The 22,746-nt window shown below is 44.8% G+C and overlaps 1 protein-coding gene across 1 annotated transcript in view; it reads left to right on the top strand.

Annotated features, from left to right (window-relative positions):
* Nucleotides 1-11,008: 11,008 nt before the first annotated feature.
* PHACTR2 (phosphatase and actin regulator 2) overlaps nucleotides 11,009-22,746 on the top strand; it is a 206,372-nt gene continuing 194,634 nt past the window's right edge. The window contains exon 1 of the mRNA XM_040350569.1: nucleotides 11,009-11,269. Coding sequence (XP_040206503.1) covers nucleotides 11,257-11,269 — 13 coding nt within the window. The 5' untranslated portion in view covers nucleotides 11,009-11,256. The remainder of the gene's footprint in view (nucleotides 11,270-22,746) is intronic.

Raw genomic sequence — 22,746 nt, 5'->3', positions numbered from 1 at the left:
TGGGCACCGATGAGGCTGCATTGATGGGCACAGGTGAGGCTGCATTGATGGGCATTGGTGAGGTTGCATTGATGGGCCCTGGTGAGGCTACATTGATGGGCACTGGTGAGCCAGGCAGCAACCAGCAGGAGGCTGGATTGGTGGCCATTGGTAAGACTGAGCTGATGGGCACCTGCGTACGTATTTTACGTTGTTTGCGTTCGTCGGGTTCCGCGTAAGGCTGCTCCTGCTATTAGCAGGGGCAGCCAATGCTAAGTATACCCGTCGTTCCCACGTCGCGATTTTAAAAAATTACGTTGTTTGCGTAAGTGAATTGTGAATGGCGCTGGACGCCATTTACATTCACGTTAAAGCAAATTACGTCCTTGCGACGTCATTTGCCGCAATGCACGTCGGGAAAGTTTCCCGACGGAGCATGCGCACTACGTTCGGCGCGGGAACGCGCCTTATTTAAATGATCCATGCCCCGTACGGGATCATTTAAATTACGCGCCCTTACGCCGGGCAGTTTTAAGGAGCGCCCGCGCAAATTACGTAGCTACTGCTTCATGAATGAAGTGTAGCGCAGGTAATTTACGGAGGCGCAGTTTTAAAACGATACGCTGCGCCTCCGTAAGAGGGCGCAATTCGTACCTGAATCTAACCCCCGGTATTTGAATTGGCTACTGAATAGATTTCCTTGGTACATTTGTTTTCTTTGCTGTTTGTTCTGAAAGAGGCCTTTAGGCATCAACAACAAGAATTTATATTAAAATATACCAGTAATTATTGTCAAATAAATTGGCAAGATGATTTTTAAAAACGTAAAAAAGGTTTTATGTTACTTTGAACCACAGAGACTTCCTGCAGTTGTACGTGGTTTTCATCTGTTGCCCTGGTAAGCCATGTCTTTCAGGTTTGCTCTTTCCATCGCTCATGTAAGAATTAGTATAAAGCTTTATGGCCACGGTTTCATTATTCGCAATGAGGTCACACAGCAATATTTTCCACTCTTTAATAGCATCCTCCTAATTAAAACCTGTGTTATTCTAAAACTAAGTTATTAAAGGAGTTGTAAATAAAACAAAATGTTATGCTGAAATGACTGTTTACAGGGTATAGAGACATAATAGTTAACTGATTCCTTTTAAAAACGATTAAAAATAGATAAAAATCAAATAATATAATGTACCTGTAGTTTCTAGTTTCGGTTTTGCATGTTGTTTCCTGCCTCTCTGCTGTACAGAGCCACAGAGGCAATACAGGCAGTGATGGTTTGGAAAACGAAACTGATTGGTGCTGAGGGGTTTTAGACACACAGTAATCACACCTTCTTGATTAGTGACCACAGAGAGAAAGCTCCCAGTACTGTGGTTATCAGGAAACAGACAACCAGGAAGTGTGGAGATCAGAGAAGAATTACAGCAACTTGAGAGCAAAAACGAACAATGAGGACATGAAAACAGCACTGCATTAAGGTAAAGGAAGCTATTAAGATAGGGTGACCAGACATCCCCAGTTTCAGGGGACAGTCCCCTGATTGAGGACACTGTCCCCGGACCAAGTCTGTCCCTGGTTTTGTCCCCAGATTGTGGGAGAAGGTGGCCAAAATCAGAAAGCACCGGATTGGCACTGGGGGTGGCCCACCCTGCGATGTCGTGCTGACCCCGGAGGAGGAGAGGATCGCCCGGTGTCTGCACAGGGAGCAGGTTGAGAGGATTGAGGGGTTTGATTTCCGGGAAGATGTCTTGAAGACAGGTAAGTGTGTTTTATATTTCCTATCTGGTGTGTAACATGTGTGGGTGGGGGAAGGGAACATGTGACAAGTGTGTGGGTCCCCCAACATGTGACTGCTTTATGTCATCCACAGATGTGCAGCAAGGGGCGGGCCCATCTGGGCTTGTTGGCCGTCCTACCACCTCTTCTGAGGAGCCACATGAAGCCCCCCAAGATGTTGTGGAGGAGGGGACAGTCCACACCAGGTCTATTGAGGTGGTCTTGGATGACTCTGTGTACCTTGGCCAGATCGGGCACATTATAGATGAGTGCATTGTGATGGTTGGGCCCTCCACCACCTCCACCCCCATTATAAGAAGCCCCTCTCCCTCACCCACCAGCAGGGCTCCCCCTACACCCGCTCTGTTGCCTCTTCTGGCCACAGGAAGGTGACCAAGAAGACCAGGGGTGTAGTGGGCGACGTGCAGGAGCAGATTGCCCAGGACCAAACCCTCCAGACCCAGCATATGGGGGATCTAGCTGGGAATATGAAGAAAATCGCACAGGATGCTGGCCATCTGAGGGAGGCTGTGCAGGATTTGAGCTGCAACAGCTCTGCAGTGGCCACCTGTATGGTCGACCTTGCCACCAAGGTGGATTGCCTTTGTGAGGCTGTTAAGGCCAACACCACTGCGGTGCAGGAGGAGGGGAGACTGAGGCAGCGGAGTGAGAGGGCCAACCTCACCTGCCAGCTCAGGATGCAGGCCCAAACTAACCTGGTCCTCACCAGGATTGCCGCTGCTTTGGAGGTCAGGCAGCCGTCACCTGGCAGGAGTGGGCCACCTCCCGATCTCCCACCCCCCCCACCCCAGGCTCCGCCCAGGCAGCCGTCACCTAGCAGGAGTGGTCCACCTGCTGATGAGCCTCCTGCTGATAAACCACCCCCCCACCACCCCAGGCTCCTCCCAGGCAGCTGAGGAGCCAATCTGCCAATCTGCTGCCACCAGGCAAAGCCAAAGAAAGGCAAAATAAAAGCCTTTTTTTTTTTTTTGCTCAGGTCATGAGCTGGATTTTTTTTTTTTGCTCAGGTCATGAGCTGGATTTGAGTTATGCCAGCACACGGTGAGGAGTGCTGCTTCAGTGTGACTGGTGTGTGAATGGGGGGGGGGTGTCACTCCTGCTGGCAAAGGGGTGTCACCCTCTGCCGTGTGAAAGGGGTATGAATGTACAGTGACATAATTGGAGCCTTGGCGTGGCGTTGCTGCTCCCAAGTCCCGTCTGGTGTCCTTGGGTCTAATCCAATTAGATGAGGATGAGATGTGTCTGTGCTAGGGACCACAGTGGTGTGCATGCGTGCATTCTACTTGTGCCATGTTTAATGTGTGTTTATAACGTGTAAATATGTCTTCTGTGAGGCGTCTTCTGATTGCGGCTCCCACAGCAGACGGGGTACCCTCGGTTAGGGGGGGATTGTCTGGTTGGGGGGTCAGGTCATCACGTATGTCAATCTCCAGGCCCTTTCTCACGACGTAGTTGTGCAAAATACAACATGCTCATGCAACATACAACATGCACAACATGAACAGGCATTCCATCAACGTACAGGTGATAGCCGATGCCATATGAGGCATTGGGCATCGGCTATCACCTGTACGTTGATGGAATGCCAATGCTTCCTATTGCGGTATATGTGTTCTGTGTCACCGGGGGCCGTGGTGCCACATGTGTGTAATCAATGGCCCCCACAGTGTGTGGGAATCTGTCAATTCTATAGAAATCCTCCATTGCCTTCTGCTGCAGATGCTGCTGGGTGGGTCTGATGATGGGGTGGGACATGCGTCTGAGGATTGCGGGGACAACCTGGTGCACACATCTGCTCATGCTGGTTTGTGACATCCCAGACAAATTTCCACTTGTTCGCTGAAAAGATCCACTGGCCAGGAAATGCAGTGTTGCTAATACCTTGACCAGTGGCTGCACTGCTTGTGAGCGGTGTGTTGGGCTGGTGATGTCATCCTGCAGGGTTCTGGTTAAATCCAGGATGGCTTCACGGCTGAATCTGTAGATGCGATACACCTCTGCTTCCCCCATGGCAAAGACGTTCATGCGTGTGCGGTATATCCTCTCCCGTGCCCTCCTAGGAGTCCGTGGACCCATTAGTAGTGCTAGGAGCACGCCTGCCCCTGGCATGTTGGCACACAGATGTGTTGTCCTGCAAGTGTGGGTGCTCGGCTTGCTCAGCTCGTCCATAACGCTGCTGCTGGAGCTGCTCTCCAGCTGACCTGTGTCCTGGTGCAAAGTTATTCCACTTTTTTGGTGGAATAACTTTAGGCCTGATGTAACACTTGATTGCACCGGGCTTAGCCTAAATCTGGTGCACTTTCATTCGTGAATCGGCCTATCTCCCTAATTTGCATATTTAAATAGGAAATCAATGCAAGCGGAAGATGCATCGTGCCTAAATATGCACCCGGCTTAGCAAAGTTACGTCGGTCGGAAAAAGCCTATTTACAGGCTTATCTTGTTCTGTGGGTAAGGTACAAAAGCATGCCGGACCATATCTACACCTAGGCCGCCTATCTGGAGATAAGCCGGCCTAACTCTTTGTGAATCTACCTACTCATATCCCATATTTAGACTAAAATGCAAAAAAATAAAATTGTCATTTGAAAAATTGACAACAAGAAAATGTCCCTTTAAGAAGCATGGGCGGAAGTTGAAGCTGACTGATGGTCTGATGTGCCTACACACCATCAGTTAAAAAAATGATCGTGTCCAACGCCGGGATGTAAAACACAACGACGTGCAGAAAAAAATGAAGTTCAATGCTTCCAAGCATGCGTCGACTTGATTCTGAGCAGGCGCAGGTTTTTAACCGATGCTTTTGCATACTAACCATCGGTTTTGACCTATCGGTTAGGCGTCCATCGGTTCAATTTTAAAGCAAGTTCTAAAATGTTTGACCGAAGGATAACTGACCGATGGGACCCACACACGATCGGTTTGGAACCAATTAAAAGGTCCTTCAGTCCGCTCCCATCGGTGTGGACCGACCGTGTGTACGCGGCCATAGTGGGCCCTGAGGACAGGATTGATGACCACTGCCCTGAACTATCTATATGTGCATCTATTTCAAAGTAATTTGCTCTTTCTGCTTGGAAGAAACACTTATCCTAATCCTTAAAAAAATAATCTTAAATTGGAACATTATCCATAACAACTTGAGGAACATACAGTTAGGTCCATATATATTTGGACACAGGCACAATGTTTTTTTCAGGTATTTACCGAAACATATTCAAATTATAGTTATATAAGAGAAAGTGCACACTCTCAGGTTTAATTTGAGGGTATGTACATCCAAATCAGAGGAAGGGTTTAGGAATTACAGCCCCTAAGAATAACCAACTACCTTTTTCAAGGGACCAAAAGTAATCGGTCAATTGAATCAAAAGTTTCATGGCCAGGTGTGAGCTACTCCATTATTTATTCATCAACTAGGCAGGCAAAAGGTCTGGAATTGATTCTAAGTGTGGTATTTGCATTTGAAATCTATTGCTGTGAACCTACATCATGTGTTCAAAGGAGCTGTCCATGCAAATGAAACAGGCCAGCGTAAGGCTTCAAAAACAAAACAAATCCATCAGAGAGATAGCAGCAACATTAGGAGTGACCAAATCAACAGTTTGGTACATTCTGAGGAAAGAAGAACGCACTGGTGAGCTCAGCAACATAAAAAGGCCTGGACATCCATGAAAGACACAGTGGTGGATGATCACAGGATCCTCTCTGTGGTAAAGAAAAATCCATTCACAACATCCAGACATGTAAAGAACACTCTCCAGGAGGTGGGCGTATCATTGTTAAAGTCTACAATCAAGAGAAGACTTCCCGAGAGCAAATACAGAGTTCACCACAAGGTGCAAACCATTCATAGGAATAAAGAATAGAAAATCCAGATTAGATTTCGCCAAAAAACATCTAAAAAAGCCAGACCCGTTCTGGGAAAGCATTCTTTGGACTGATGAAAATGAATCTGTACCAGAATGACGGGAAGAAAAAAATGTGGAGAAGGCTTGGAACAGCTCATGATCCAAAGCACACAATGTCATCTGTAAAACATGGTGGAGGCAGTGTGGTGGCATGGGCATGCATGGCTTTCAATGGCAGCCGGATTAATTCTACAGTGTTTAGAGATATACTGTCAGCCCAGATTCAGCCAAATGCAGAAAAGTTGATTGGACAGATCTTCACAGTACAGATGGACAATGATCCGAAACACACTGCAAAGGCAACGCAGGAGCTTCTGAAGGAAATAAGTGAAATATTTTGCAATGGCCGAGTCAATCACCTGATCTCAACCTAATTGAGCATGCATTTCACTTGCTGAAGGCAAAACTAAAGGCAGAAAGACACACAAAGTACAATTGAAGACAGAGCCTGGCAAAGCATCAGAAAGGAGGGAAACCCAGGGCCAGATTCACAAAGAGTTACGCCGGCGTATCAGTAGATACGCCGACGTAACTCGTAATCTAAGCCCGTCGTATGTTTAAGTGTATGCTCAAACTGAGATACACTTAAACCTACCTAAGATACGACGGCCTGCGCCGTCGTATCTTAGGGTGCAATATTTCCGTTGGCCGCTAGGTGGCGCTTCCATTGAGTTCGGCGTAGAATATGCAAATGAGTAGATACGCCGATTCACGAACGTACGCTTGCCCGTCGCAGTAAAGATACGCCGTTTCCGTAAGAGGTATGCCGGCGTAAAGATAAAGCTGCCCCCTAGGTGGCGTAGCCAATGTTAAGTATGGCCGTCGTTCCCGCGTCAAAATTGTGAAATTTTACGTTGTTTGCGTAAGTCGTCCGTGAATGGGGCTGGACTTAATTTAGGTTCACGTCGAAACCAATACGTCCTTGCGGCGTAACTTTGCCGCAATGCACACTGGGATATGTACACGGACGGCGCATGCGCCGCTCGTAAAAAAAAGTCAATCACGTCGGGTCACCATTCATTTAAATAAAACACGCCCCCCTCATTCTCATTTGAATTACGCGCGCTTACGCCGGCCCCATTTTCGCTACGCCGCTGTAACTTAGGAGGCAAGTTCTTTGAGAATACAGCACTTGCCTCTCTGACTTAAGGTGGCGTAGCGTAAATAGGATACGCTACGCCGCCTCAAAGATGCGGCGACCTACGTGAATCTGGCCCCCAGTCTTTGGTGATGTCCATGGGTTCCAGACTTCAGGCAGTCATTGCAAGAAAAGGATTCTCAACAAAATATTAAAAATGAACATTTTATTTATGATTATATTAATTTGTCCAATTACATTCGAGCCCCTGAAAATGAGGGGACTGTGTATAAAAATGGCCGAAGTTCCTAAAATTTGTAGTTGATATTTATGTTCAACCCCTTGATTTAAAGCTTGAAGTCCGAACTTTAAATTCATTTGGATTGTTTTGTTTTAATTTTATTCTGGTGGCATACAGAGCCAAAAGTATGAAAATGGTGCCTCTGTCCAAATATATGTAGACCTAATTGTACATTGCACATTAATAATTATGCTTTCTACCCGGAGTTCTGCTTTAAGTCTTTACACTCCTGACCTATTTTCACATAGCATAACCTTAACCACTTAAGGACCGCCTCCTTTACATATACGTCGGCAGAATGGCACTGCTGGGCACAGGCACGTACAGGTACGTCGCCTTTAAGAGCCTAGCCGTGGGTCGTGCGCATGCGTGCCGCCGGCACGCGCAGGCGACCCGGTCTAAAGCTCCGTGACAGCAGGACCCGTGGACCCGATCACCGCTGGTGTCCCGCGATCGGCCATTGGAGCTGAAGAACAGGGGGAAGTGTGTGTAAACACACCTTCCCCGTTCTTCACTGTGGCACTGTCATTGATCGTCTGTTCCCTGATATAGGAAAAGACGATCAATGATGTCACACGTCCAGCCCCGCCCCCCTACAGTTAGAAACACATATGAGGTCACACTTAACCCCTACAGTTCCCCCTAGTGGTTAACTCCTAAACTGAAATTGTCATTTTCACAGTAATCAATGCATTTTTATAGCACGTTTTGCTGTGAAAATGACAATGGTCCCAAAAATGTGTCAAAATTGTCCGATGTGTCCGCCATAATGTCGCAGTCATGGAAAAAAAATCGCTGATCGCCGCTATTAGTAGTAAAAAAAAAAATTAATAACAATGCCATAAAACTGTCCCCTATTTTGTAAACGCTATAAATTTTGCGCAAACCAAACGTTAAACGCTTATTGAATACGTATCGGCCTTAACTGAGGAAAAAAAATGTTTTTTATATATGTTTTTGGGGGATATTTATTATAGCAAAAAGTCAAAAATATAGATTTTTTTTCAAAATTGTCGCTCACGGTTTTGTTTATAGCGCAAAAAATAAAAACCGCAGAGATGATCAAATACCACCAAAAGAAAGCTCTATTTGTGGGAAAAAAAGGACGCCAATTTTGTTTGGGAGCCACGTTGCACGACCGCGCAATTGTTAGTTAAAGCGACGCAGTGCCGAATCGCAAAAAGGGGCAAGGTCCTTAACCTGCATATTGGTCCGGGTCTTAAGTGGTTAAACACATTATCTTTAGCCTAACACATAAAGCCCCACTTTGGACTGATCAATTTACCCATGCAGTGGGATCCTTCCCACAATTCATAAGTTAAATGCTCATACAGGGGAAAGGATTTTCAGACAGAGTAGCAAGGAATAAAGTTAGTGGCCCGGATTCACAGTGCCCCCTCATCAGTGCCCATCAGTGCAACCTATCAGTGCCCATCAGTGCTGCCTCATCACTGCCCATCTGTCCTGCTTCATCAGTGCCCATCAGTGTAGCCTCATCAGCGCACATCAGTGAAGGAGAAAAATTGCTGTATTTGACAGTGTATAAGACGACCCCCTTATTTTCCAGCTAAAATTTGGGTTTTGGAATATACTCGCCGTATAAGACGACCCCCTTCCTACTAGTCTGTCTGGAAGCTGAGGGGTAGCCAGAACAACCGCTGACAGGAACAGGCTTTATTCAGCTTTTTCAAATCTCACTGTGCCCATTACATGCCTCACTGTGCCATTACATGCCTCACTGTGCCATCAACATGCCTCACTGTGCCATCAACATTTCTCACTCTGCCATCAACATGCCCCACTGTGCCATTACATGCCTCACTGTGCCATCAACATGCCTCACTGTGCCATCCCATGCCTCACTGTGCCATCCCATGCCTTCAACATGCCTCACTGTGCCATACCTTATTGCTGTACTGCAGGCGTCCATTATTCAAAAGCCGCGCCTCCTCCTTGTGCTGTTCCGTGATAGGCACATGTGTTCCACCTATCACGGAGTTCCTCTCGCCTGAAGCCGAGGATGAGAAGACATCCGAACCAAGTGTTCCGCCTATCACGGAACGCCACAAGGAGGAGGCGTGGCTTTTGAATAATGGATGCCCAAGGTCTGGTACCGGCGTATAAGACGACCCCCGGGTTTTGAGGCAAGTTTTTAAGCCCAAAAGGTCGTCTTATTCGCCGGAAAATACGGTACCTGTTTGCAAAATATTATGTAGCACTACCCCCGGAGGAGCTGCTGGTTTGTTTTGGGTGGCACATTTATCTCTTGGCTCTTCCGAATTCCTAGGGGTGAATGGTGCATATAGTAATAGTAAAGGAATGTCTGCAACAAGTGTCTTTTCTGTGCTCTTTATTAACCAGCTGGGTAAAAACAATGAACCGGTGATGAAAGGATAGAGTTTGGAAGAAGAAGGAGAACAGCAGATTCAGGCATAGTATTTGGAACAGTCTTGCTCCCATACGTAACACTTTCCGCACCACTTCTACCTGAGTGGGCTTAGCATACCGGGACAGGCCTCTCTCACTGACCTGGCAGCTGGAGTATCACTCGAACCTTTTGAGAAAAAGTCTCTGCCACAGACCCTCCTTGGAATGAACTTGGATTTGAGGAAAAGTCTCTGCCACAGACCCTCCTTGGAATGAACTTCAGGGAGACACCTCTGCCACAGGCCCTCTCTGATTGCAGTTACAGAGGCAATCCTCCTCGGAAAAATTACGCCTGGATCTCCTTCTTAACGTCGCCCAGGTACCGACTGACAGGTGATCAATCCTTCAGTGTCCAGCTACCTTGATCCCTGGTGGTTTGTCAAAATCCTTTTGGACCGCCAGCATCTCAATGGCGCTCCTCAGACTGACTCCCCATCGAACAGCTCTACCGCTTGGGATCTTAAAAAGTGGGAACCCAGTCGATCACTGGGTCCCCGCCGTTGCTCGAACGTTCCGGACCAACATGGTCCCGGAACCAGGAACACTACGTGGCACGCGCGCCCCGGCCAGGTAGGCCATAACGCCAGGGTGCTGTGATGTGGTCACCCTAAAGGTGGGTGCCACACTGGAAGAAGACCCAGACTCAATGGCATCTGTTCCATAAGTACCCTCTCCCAGCATGCCCAGCGAGGACACTCCCTCCTGATTGGCTGCTGGAAAACAACATCCAAGTCTCGACTCTGCTGCTGCCACCTGTCGCCCTGGGGTGGGACCCCAGTAATGAGCCCACAGCACAGCCAAGCTGAAACAGAGACCCTATTTGAACATTGTAATTTGGATCAGAGTCATTAGTACTCTGATCACCCTCTAAATTTTAATAGCACCGGTACTTGGAAGTAACCAGGCGCTACACATATAACAAAAATTGAAAAACATTTATTTTTTTCAAAATTTTCAGTCTTATTTTGTTTGTTAGCAAAAAATAAAAACACTGTCGGTGATTAAATTCTACCAAATGAAAGCTCTATCGGTGTGAAAAAAATGTAAATAAAAAATTTGTTTGTGTACAATGTTGCCTGACTGTGCAATTGCTATTCAAAGAGTGAGAGCGATGAAAACTGAAAATTGGACTGGGAAGGAAGGGGGTAGAAGTGCTCAGTAAGCAAGTGGTTAAAATGCAGCGTATGTTCAATGTAAGCATAGGATTAAAAATACAGAATTTCCGGGGAAAATTCTTCCATTTGTTATAGAAGGTGCGAAACACAATCATTTCATCTTCATTTTTCACTTTGCCTCCATTGTGTACCGAAATCACAATCCTCACCAGCAATTTAGATTGCTGTCTCTTTGCGCAGCCAAGCAGCCCTGTGATTGATTGCTTTTCTTTTTCTTCCTCCAAACCATTAGGCGTTCATGTTTTATCCTTCGGATACCTATGTTTAGAATCGACTTCTCTGTGATAATAGTGAAGACTGGGAGGCAGACTCCTTCAGCTCCCCCTCCCCTACCATGCTAGCTCAGAATAGAACTGAATCCATGGGGCTTCAAGTACCTCCTCAATAGATTTACACTGCCTTAGTCAGCCTATAATGGAGCTAATGGCTGTTTTGTCATCCTTGGAGCTCTAAATTTTCATTGTGGTGTGTCTGCTGCTGTTGAAGCAAGAAGTCTGTGCACCGTCACCGAGGAAGGGCAGGAAAGGGCACTGAGACCACTTAGAGGCATCTATTCTGTACATCTGGGATACTTGAAATCACAGGCATATGGAAGAAGCTGGTAAGTGCAAGAGCGGAATGTGCATGCCAGGTGACAACGCCACATGCTATACAAGTGTGTGGCAGTCCGTTTTCTCCACTTTCACAGATCACGCCTTAAAAGGAATTTATTATAGTATCAGAAAATGAATTCAACATAGTCTCTGTGTTGGCAGTGTTCACAGAGAGGTGGACTAAATGCTGTTTTCAATAGAGAAATTCAACTGGCTTATTTAGTAACAAGCTAATTGCAGTAACCTATAGCAACCAATTAACAACAATCCTGCTGATGAGCAGTTATATTTGCTTTGGTCGCTACGGTTTAAGTAGGCGAAAGAGCGCCATTCAGCAAAATTGCCGAATGGTGAAATCAACCCTAACACACACAAAGTATTAAAGCTATGTTTATGCTACTGAGAGTTTGCAGGGCAGTAATCATAGCCGGTGGGCTACTCTACTTCGAACAGTTCTTGTTAAATAAGCTGGTATGCACAGAACAGTATTATACTAAATCAGTTTTTTTTTTTATGTAGTACATTAACATTGCAGCTGTTCACAAGGTTTATGGTGTTGGAAGATATTTTTATGTAATTTTCTGTATTATGGGTCCAATAAATGTGAATATATATGTTTTGAGAAATTCCTGTAACAGGTTAAACCTTTAGGCTAACACAAATAACAAAATTTACAAGGCTGACACACCAGGATATAGATCCTTATTTTCATAAAAAGTGACAGTTATTTTCAGCTAATTCCAGTAATATTAGCATGGAGATTTCCCATTAAAATAACTGTCACATGGCTAAAATAAATATTCTTCTCTATATGTTAAAGCTTGTGTTTTGAGCCTAAAGAATGCCTGGCGATCTTTTTTTTCTTCTTCTTCTTCTTTACGCTAATCAATGCTATTCCACAAATGGTTTGGGACCCATAATTTTTGATGTGTCAGTGGGATATAATAAGCAGATACTGAGCATGATGGGAGGCTGGGAGAAGAGTGCCAGCTGCACTCTGTGTCAGCCACAAAGATGTTAATTGTCAGAGTGATGGGGATGGGGGAGCTCTGACTTGTCACAGATGTGATAGTGAGAAGAAAGCTACATACATGCTTCATACATAAGAACCAGGTAAGCCCAGAATTACATTAGAGAGATGAATCTTCTATTCATATAAATAATGTTATCATTTCCATTTTGCAAGGTTGTGTGGGTGGGGTTGATTGCTACAAGTTTAGCTTCCTATTGCTGCTCTGATGCAGATGGGATGGGAGAATTTCCACCACCAATATAATAATTCTTATCCATGGAAAATTCAGTAGGTGTAAGTCTAAATAGTGTTGTTTGGCCTATTCAGCAGAATTTTTTTTTTGTATAGCTGGATCCCTGTGCTTCTTCATCTATAGCAATTAAATTGGTCACGGATAATAATACGTGTGTGTATGAAGTCATGTGCTTTTGTCAGCTTCTCGTGTTCTCTGCAGTGATTCTATTCTGTGCTCCCTCGTATAATGAACGCATGCTGTTTGTTCTTATAGAAGGCGTTATGTGGGAAGTTGGTGACATTTGTGACCACGTACTGTGTTCTTGCCAGCAACAGGACATATATTTTTTATTTTTTCTGTTTGCTTCTATTAAAGTAAAATACACCATTCAAACCATACAAGGACTAGAGGAAGTTATTTTATAAAGATGTAGGAGGATGCTTATTTGATGGGGCTGTTCTGACGGGGCTGTTCTCGTAGCTCGTTGCAGTGGCATTAGTAAGCATTCAACTGCACGTTTTAATGAGAGGAGAATTACAATATGACCTGGACCAATTATCAGCCATTTGATTATACTGGTTTATTAAATTCAGTTGTCAATAAATACATTAGCTATATAAAATAATAATGGGGCATTAAGGCGAATACATAACCTATCTCCTTTATGTTATGCTTTTAATTTATATAATGCTCAATCTTGTATGTATCATTTTTGGTAAGTATTTGCTATGTTAGTCCATAGTGCATAAAGTGGCAAGTTTATGCATTGTCCACCAAAACCTTTTTTTTGGTTTTGGGTAGAGTGAAATTTAAGATTATTTCACTCTATCGGGTCCTTTATGTTATCTGTGTGGCCACGCCCAACATCCATCCTCCGGCTCTGCTATGTTATAGCTGTTATGCCTCGTACACACGGCCAGACTTTCCGAGAAAAAAAGTCAGACGCGCTTATTTGGCATAATGACAACTACCCAGAAGGCTAAGCTGCAACAAGTCCTGAAGTGGCAAAAGTTTGGTGTCACTCACTCATGTCACATTTTCAGCAAAGGTGCCCTACGTACTTTTGACGAATTTGCGTGATAGGTTTTCTCTCCCAATGTCTATGCATTTTTTCTACATTCAACCCAGATAAGCTGTAGCAGCGCAGGGTTCATCTTTGAAGTGGAGCCAACAACTCCATTGTTTCTATAATGTATATTACCCCCTCCAGCAAAAGTTTTCTGTTGCTATGCCATGCTGCTGACAACATTTTCTTGGATGGTGGACAGGCAGTTGACAGCTGACCTTGACCCTCTGTGGAGGACCAATGGGAAGATGCTCTACAGGTGGTGCCATAGTGCTCTCTCAATGTGACTCAGAGGCTTATGCCCTCTTCCAAACTTGGAGAGTTCTTCTACAACAGGGATCCTCAAACTACTGCCCTCCAGCTGTTGCAGAACTACAAATCCCACGAGGCATTGCAAAACTCTGACATTCACAGACATGACTGGGCATGATGGGAATTGTAGTTCCTGAACACCTGGAGGACCATAGTTTGAAGACCCCTGTTTACAACATTGATAGCTCCAGACCCCATTCCCACAGAGATTGGTTACAGTTTATGGGGGACACTCATAGGGGCAGATCCACAGAGTTCTGCACCGGCGCAGCGTATGGGATATATGCTACGCCGCTGTAACTTACTTGTTTAAACTTTGAATCCTAAAATAATTTGCGCCATAAGTTACGGCGGCGTAGTCTATCTCTCGCGGCGTAAGGGCGCCTAATTCAAATCGGCGAGTAGGGGGCATGTTTCATTTAAATGAAGCGTGTTCCCGCGCCGAATGAACTGCGCATGCGCCGTCCCTAAATTTCCCGCCGTGCATTGCGCTAAATGACGTCGCAAGGACATCATATTTTTTAACATAGACGTGAATTACATCCATCCCGATTCACGGACGACTTACGCGAAAAAATTTAAAAATTCAAAACAAACGCGGGAACAATGGCCATACTTAACAAGACAAGTCTAACTATATGCCGCAAAACAGCAGCTTTAACTATATGCCGGAAAAAGCCGACTAGAGACGACGTAAGAGAATGCGAAGGCGTACAAAGCCATACCCCTGTCGGATCTAACCCAGATGCTGTTGTATCTTGGTTTGAGGATTCAAACCAAAGATACGACGCGGGAAATTTGAAAGTACGCCGGCATATCAGTAGATACGCTGGCGTACTCTCTCTGTGGATCTGCCCCTTAGGCTGCAAAAATACAAATAACAGCATAGGGGCTGCCCCTGTAAATAGGATAACCTTTGGGGACCATGGTTGGATACCCCAGGCCTGAGCCCGCTTGATTTAGTCATGGACAAACTGCTTGCAGGATAATGTCTACCCCTCAGCTTAATAGTTTTAGATAAGTGGTTGGACAACCTGGGATATTACTTATGTCATGAAATGTATCTCATTTGTTGTGTCACCTGTTTGGTTTACGGTCAGCTTGTTGGTTTTGCTATGATATGCCCAGTTTGTCTCATTAAAGCGGAGCTCCACCCTCAAATTCATCTCTGCATCAGCACTTTAAAAAAAAATGTCATTAGCCAAGTAAAAAAAAAAAACTTAAAACGGTTGTTGCTAGGCAGACTTCCTAATCTGCCTTCTTCCTGCACCGCGGTTGTTTTCCTCTGTAGCCTACACCGCACAGACTCCTGGGAATGTTGTGTCATAATTTCTCAGGAGTCTGTGCGCTCCTATGCCCCGAAAAATCACGGGATTTCAGTAGAGGAAATGACGCGAATGGCACAAAGCCCTTACTTTTCACTAGATCGGCGTGAATTTTTTTTTATTAGTGTGGGGATTATGTTATTTACGTTGTCATAACAACGGGGCTGGACGTTCCTCCACCGCCGCCCGTTGTTATGACAACGGCACAAACAATCGCCAATACGAGCGGCGCTCTAATGCGCACGCAGGAGATTTAAGGCTTACCCAGCATGCACATCTCGCCGGGAATAGTAAAAAAAATGGTCTGGGCTTCAATTGCCCACACAGAGGATGGAAACGGCCACATCGAGGCAAGTTTTTTATTTATTTACACATAGATGTGGTATGTTATATACATTACAATGGGATCTTTAGCTACATAATATTTAAATAGCCAAAAAAAAAACATGACCGGAGCTCCGCTTTAAGGACCAAGCCTATTTTTTACACTTGGTGTTTACAAGTTTAAATCATTTTTTTGCTAGACAATTACTTAGAAACCCCAAACATTATATATATTTTTTTCAGACACAATAGAGAAGAAAATGCAATACTTTTTGGAAAACAGCGCATTTTCCCAGCGGTCTTACAAACGCATACTTTTTTTTTTAAATACACCTTTTGAATTAAGAAATAAGAAGTTAGCCCAATTTTGTTTTTAAAGATAGTGGTACACCGAGTAAACTGACATCCAACATGTCATGTTTCAAAATTGCGCCTGCTCGTGGAATGGTGACAAACTTTGACACTTAAAAAACTCCATAGGCAATGTTTAAAAATGTCTACAGGTTACCAGTTTTGAGTTACAGAGGAGGTTTTTTGCTAGAATTTTTGCACTCACTCTAACGAATGTGGCGATACCTCACTTGTGTGGTTTTACATATGTGGGTGTGACTTACTTATGTGTTCGCTTTTTCGCATGAGCACGGAGGGGCGGAGCACTCTAAAATATTTTTTTTCTTATTTATTTCATTTATTTATCACACTGTCCTTTAAAAAAAAATGTTTTTGGATCACTTTTATTCCTATTATAAGGAATGTAAACATCCCTTGTAATAGAAAATAAGCATGACATTATTTCCTTGTCAATATTTCTTTCCTGTGGTTATTACTTTTTTACACTTTTTTGGTGAATGGATAGGGGTACTATGTACCAGATACCCATTCACATAGGGAGGGCCAGGATCTGGGGGCCCCCTTGTTAAAGGGGGCTTCCAGATTCCAATAAGCCCCCCGCTCGCAGACCCTGACAACCACAGCCCAGGGTTGACAGGAAGAGGCTCTTGTCCCCATCAACAAGACCCAGTAACCCAGTGGATGCTCAGTTGGAAAGGTCTCCAAGTCTGCTCTTGCCAATAGATAATCCTGCACCAAGGGAGTTCCGCGGGAATTTTTTTTTTTAAAAACCTTTTTGTAACGCTGGTGGTACAAAGAAAATAGTCTCGTCCTCGCAGCCGCTAGCAGCATGATATCCCTCAGAAATAGATTTTATAAAATTTCTCGATGGACATTGCCATCTTAACTGCGGGCACTCTGAAACCCTCCTGCACGATCTTCGGATGCTGTGAATTATTTACAATGGGCGAATTGTATCCGCCCCCATGACCGGGTGCAGTCATGTGACGTTTGAAATCTCGCGAGATTTCTCCTCTTGCTGCTGAAATGAATAGTGTCTCGTCATCGTCCAGAGACACGTGATAGCTCCCAAAATCCTTTGCGGAGCAAAGCGACACGCCCAGTCCCGCAACCCTACAACCAGGAAGTGCCTGGTCGAGCTGCTAGAAAGAAGGTATGGAGCTTTTTTAGAATTTTTTGGACTAGCGAAATCGTTATGTACATTGGGGGGACTAGTGAATCGGACTAAATCGGGTGAGCCTCCACTTTAAATCTAACAACCCTAGGCGCTGAGAACTAAAGAATTGTTTAAAGGCATCGGTCAGCCAGCCGCCATCTCCACCGTTCTTCCTCTGACCGAACTAAGCCTCAGAAACACATTGTCCAGGAAATGGAAACCTCCCAATGTGTGGAAAGGTGTTACACATGCAGGGCACTTAACGCATGGATTTCAATATGGTTTTTTTAAGCACATGATTAGAGCCTGAGGCTCTAATTGGCTTTAAAAAAAGGGTGGGCTCGGGGGGAAAGGGCACTGCGCCCTAAACCCACCCAGTTGTGTGACATTAGCGAATTATAATTCAATAATGTATTCCTGCTTCTCCTCCCAGCCAATCAGTAAGCAGGTCCTGAGACTTAGGATTCCCAGCCAATCGGGTCTCAGGACCTACCTAATGTTCAGCTAGGAGAAGAAGCAGTGCCAGAGCTCTTCCCTCGGTAAGGTGGAGGGTCGTAGGGGCAGCAACAGCCTCTTTAAGCTTCCAGGAGCCCTACCCCAGATCCAGCACCACCTCGTCATCGGCGAGGGGGGGTGGGCGTTAGTGTGAGTGAGGGGGCCAGGTTTGTTTGCTGCCCTCCCAAATAGAGTGCCAGGCGCCACTGTGCACTACAGTCTTTGCTGCAAACCCGGCCCATTGTTTATTTTTGATGTATGCGTTTAAATTACAGGTATTAAGTCAGCACCTGTGAATGTTTGGTGAATGTCACAGTCACTGCAGTATAAATCCCGTATGCCTGATAGAAAAATGTATTTCAGTTCATTTTTCACAGGTTGCTGTAAAAAAATGTAGCCTAATTCCATGCAATACTCTAGAATGGATAAGGTCTCAGTAGAATAGATAAGGTCTCAGTAGAATGGATAAGGTCTCAGTAGTGAGATTGTATTAAAGAGGGTGATTGCAGGGTCAGAGAGCAAAGTAATGATTTTGTGTGGCCCTGGGTGTCCTGGACCACTTTGTCTAGACCAGCTAAGAATACTCAGAAACATTTGTCTTTTGCAACAATCCTTACTGAGTGTAATCATTTGACAATCTGCTTTGCTGTGTCATCTAAAGCTGCATTATTTCAGGAAACAGTTAATGTCCTTTGCAGTTCAAATATGATTTAAATACATTCCTGAGATGTAGCAGATGGAAGAGCTGGTTACATTTTTTTCATTACAGAAAAAACGTAAACACTGCCAGGAAGTATCCTCGTATAACAGTTTATTGAAAAGCTAGAAATGTATTATACTGACATTTAGGGCTCGTTCACCTCAGCAAGTCATGGTAATGGCTGGGAGATAACGTCCGATGTCCCAATCTTGGTACATTGCAGTGTTGCCTTTTTTTCACATTTGTTTCAATACAGTTCTATTCACTGCAGTGGTGTTATGTTGTGGTGTTTTGTGTTGCAACCATTGTGCCGGAAAAAAACAAAAACGATATGCAGTTTTTTTATCGCACCCCTGTAGTGTGAACTGACAGCATAGGAAACCAACAATTTCACCTTGTCTATGTGTTGTGGCTGCGCTGGAAATTGCTTTTAAATAGCCCTTTGTGCTTTGACTAAAAATAGACCTGAATTCTAAAAGTGAAGATTTGCTATAGGAAATCTGTACAAAAAAGTATAGTAAGTACCCTGAAAAGTCATCTTTTGTCTTTGAATTCCTCCTGTAAAAAAGTAGCAGTGCACTTTATAATATGTCTGTGCCTACAGTACACCCTTATAGCTTTAACTTGCTATAGCTTAACACTTGCTTACTGGGCACATAAACCCCCTTCGTTCCCAGGCAAAAGTTCAGCTTCCGGCACTGCGTCGCTTTAACTGACATTTGCGCGGTCGTGCCACGTGGCTCCCAAACAAAATTGACGTCCTTTTTTCCCCACAAATAGAGCTTTATTGTGGTGGTATTTGATCACCTCTGCGGTTTTTATTTTTTGCGCTATAAACAAAAAAAGAGCAACAATTTAAAAAAAAATTTGACACAAATTTGGGACCATTCACATTTATACAGCGATCAGTGCTATACAAATGCACTAATTACTGTATAAATGTGACTGGCAGTGAAGGGGTTAACACTAGTGGGTGAGGAAGGGGTTAAATGTGTAGCCTGGGTGTGTTCTAACTGTGTGGGGGGAGGGGGGTGACTGGGGGAGGTGACCGATGCTGTGTCCCTATGTACAAGGGACACAGATCGGTCTCCTCTCCTCTGTCAGCACGTGGAGCTCTGTGTTTACACACAGAGCTCCACGTCCCTGCTCAGTTACCGACGATCGCGTGTACCCGGCGGACATCGCGGCCGCCAGGTACACGCATCGGCTTCCCAGCGTTCCCCCGGGACAGTGTTTACCCGCTGCGTGCCCCCCAGAGGCACGCGTGGGTAATGCACTTGAAATGACGTCCAAAGACGTCCAGTTGGCACCTGAGAGCCGCGCTGTTGACGTCTTTTGTCAATAGCGCGGGTCTCAAGTGGTTAATGTATATCTGCTGTGTGAGATCATGTGAGGCACTGCTGTCTGTAACTGCTAGTCTCATTAGATCTGTTGTGAAATTTGGTAATGTCACTTCTGTGATGCCAACTGTTCTCCTTGCTGGAGTAGAACTTGAGGTCTTAGCCCCCATTCACATCTAGGCGTTTTTACGCCTGTAACGCTACGCCGCTGCCGCCAGAGGGCTGGAAACACATTTCCCTCTATGGAGATGGTTCACATCTCCACGCCGAACGCCGGACGCCTGCCGCCTGAAGAAAGGTCCCGGACCTTTTTTTCAGGCGTCTTTCGGCGTTCGGCTAGGAGATGGGAAGCATCTCCATACAGGGGGTCAATCTGGGGCACATCTAGGCGGACAATACCGGCATTTTGTCGCCGCAAATCGCGGTACAAAACGCCGCTATTTGTACCGCGATTTGCGGCGACAAAACGCAGCGATTTTGTCCGCCTAGATGTGAATGGAGCCTAAGGATGAACTTCAAGTTCAGGTTGGACATGCGTTCAAGGCAAACCAAAGTTGTTACAGTTCATTGTCCCAGTGAATCAATAGGTGCAGGAACTCCCCCTTTCTGAGTCACCCCTCTTCCTTGCCCACCTCCGAGCACCATCCCTTGTTTCCATCCTATACCCACCTCCCAGTACTGCCTCTTTTAGACAATACAGAACCAACTATCATTTTGTGGTGCTACAAAATTTGTATGGAATTTGGTAATGATATCAAGAAAATCAGTAAAATAGATCCCCCGCAGCCAGCAACAATAGATCCCTCTTAAGCCCTGTACACACGGGCCAGGATCTCGTCAGGAAAAAAACGTGCGCTCGTCACATTCGATGCCGTCGCCGCCATCTTGCTGCACCCTACACTGCATGCGTCAAAGTCATTTGGAGCATGCACGGGTTTCCGCGGCGACAGATAAGTATACAGACGCTCGGGTTTCCTCGGCAGGAAAACACTGCCGAGCATCACGACGAGGAAAATAGAGAGCAGGTTCTCTATTTTTCTCGTCACCTCTGGGTTTTCTTGACGAGAAACCTGAAAGCCTCGAACACACGCACGGTTTACTCGGAAAGAAACCTCTTCCAGCAGTTTTCTTGCTGGTTCTTGCTGAGAAAACCATGCGTGTGTACGAGGCCTTACAACAATGGACCAGCGACAACAAAACCTCCCCCCCAAGCAACAATGGACTCCCGGCAGTATCAACAGATCTCCGCACAGCCAGCATCAATAGACTCCCGGGCAGCCATCAACAATAGACCCCTCCTCCAACAGTAGATCTCTTGCATCAAAAACTGACCCCCCAGCAACATAAGACCCACCCCAAACAACAATAGGTCCCCCACCAGCAACAATAGACCTCCTCAGCAACAATAGACCCCCCTGAAAAAATAGATCCCCTCCAGTTAGAATAGATCCCCCAGCAGTGAGCATCAATACCCTGCAGCACACCCCAGCACCCCTTGCCATTACATACAGTCAGTCCAGGAGGTGCCAGAACTGCGTTCCCCCACGTTCCCACTGAAAAAAAGCCCTGCTGTCCTCTATTAACAGTAATGATAATGCACTGCAAGGCCCTTTGAACTTTGGTCAGCTGTCTTCCTCTGGATTAACTGTGGGTATAGGATTGTGTATATAGGATTAAACAATTATTATTTTTTCCCCTTTTATTGGTTGAACTAGATGAATTTGTGTCTTTTTTCAACCTGAATAACTATGTAAGTTTCTACACTAGTAGAAATTTTGGACAACATTTTAACAAAATTTGTTCGATTAACATTTCTTTTTGACAATTGTCATGAGGAAATTTAAAGGATCAGGATGACATTCAGAACTACACGGGAGAATCTTGTCAAGGATCTCAATGCAGCTGTGACCATAGTCACCAAGAAAACAATTGTTAACACACTACGCTGTGAAGGACTGAAATCCTGCAGCACCCACGAGGTCCCCCTGCTCAAGAAAGCACATGTAAAACTCTAGTGCTATAGGCTTGTCTCTCCACCATCAACTTACATTAAATATGAATTGTTACACATTTGTAAAATTTGCTGGTTTTCGAGACAGTTGACAATCTAACAAATTCACTAACTCATTTATAATACATAATCCTACGCAAGGGCATGCAGCAAGCTTTCACTAAACAACACTGAAATTTTTTTTATCCAATTTTGATTTTCTCACAATAGCAAATCATGGTTTTAAATTGTGAAATATTATTTGATTGTTAGGATAGTAAATAGTTCTTTCTGATTTGCTGGAAGTTACTTTATTAGAAGAGTAGAAATATATTATGAGGACTGTGAATCCATTCTTAAGGAGGACGGAGAGTGCAGATCTGTCATGTGGTTGTAACAACTGTACTGACCGGTAGTATCTAAACCATAACCTCGGCTTACCCATCACTATCCCTTGTGTTCTCGGTGGCTGCTTCCCCTCTCTCCCTACGTCGCAACCTGGGTTCAGCTGCAGCGAAGGCCATCCTCACCACTAGAAGCTCTGGTGAACACCTGCTGGACCTTAGACTCCGCGGCCTGGGGAATCTTGGGTTCACGTTTCCTGTCCATCTGCAGAAGTTGACTATTAGGTTCACTACTTTGCGGTGCACTCCTGTCTCCAACAGGGTGCATCTGTCACCTGGCCACAGGTGACCTAAAACTGAACTTCAGGCACACGGCTAAATACACATGAAATGCATAAATTGTATGACAGCTAACTGTTTTACCTGTCAAAATGATTATTATTATTATTATTATTTTTTGGGGTTTCTGTGCATATTACATGTAGGTATGTATGTATATGTTTGAGATAATGTTATTTAGGATTTATTTCTTCTCTATCATTGGGCTACTTTACTAGAGAGTATGTTTAGTTTTTACTGGATTATTCTCTAAAGCAGTGGTCAAGCTCAAGAACACGATATAGAAAGGATTGGCTACAGAGGGTCTTTCATCAAAGCAGTAGAAGTCATTTACAGTATGTGAAAATAGCATACCGGTATTTATTCATCTGCTATAGAAAACAAAAAAGTGTCTGTCAAGGTCACGAAACCCAACTCATCATAGTGAATCTTTCTGCCAAATAAGCTTTTAGGTTGTTGGTAGTTCTCCAGCAGAGAATGCTGCTAATAAACAAAG

Source organism: Rana temporaria, chromosome 4, assembly GCF_905171775.1.
Source record: "Rana temporaria chromosome 4, aRanTem1.1, whole genome shotgun sequence".
Classification (NCBI taxonomy): Eukaryota; Metazoa; Chordata; class Amphibia; order Anura; family Ranidae; genus Rana; species Rana temporaria.
This window is presented reverse-complemented; position numbering and strand designations above follow the sequence as displayed.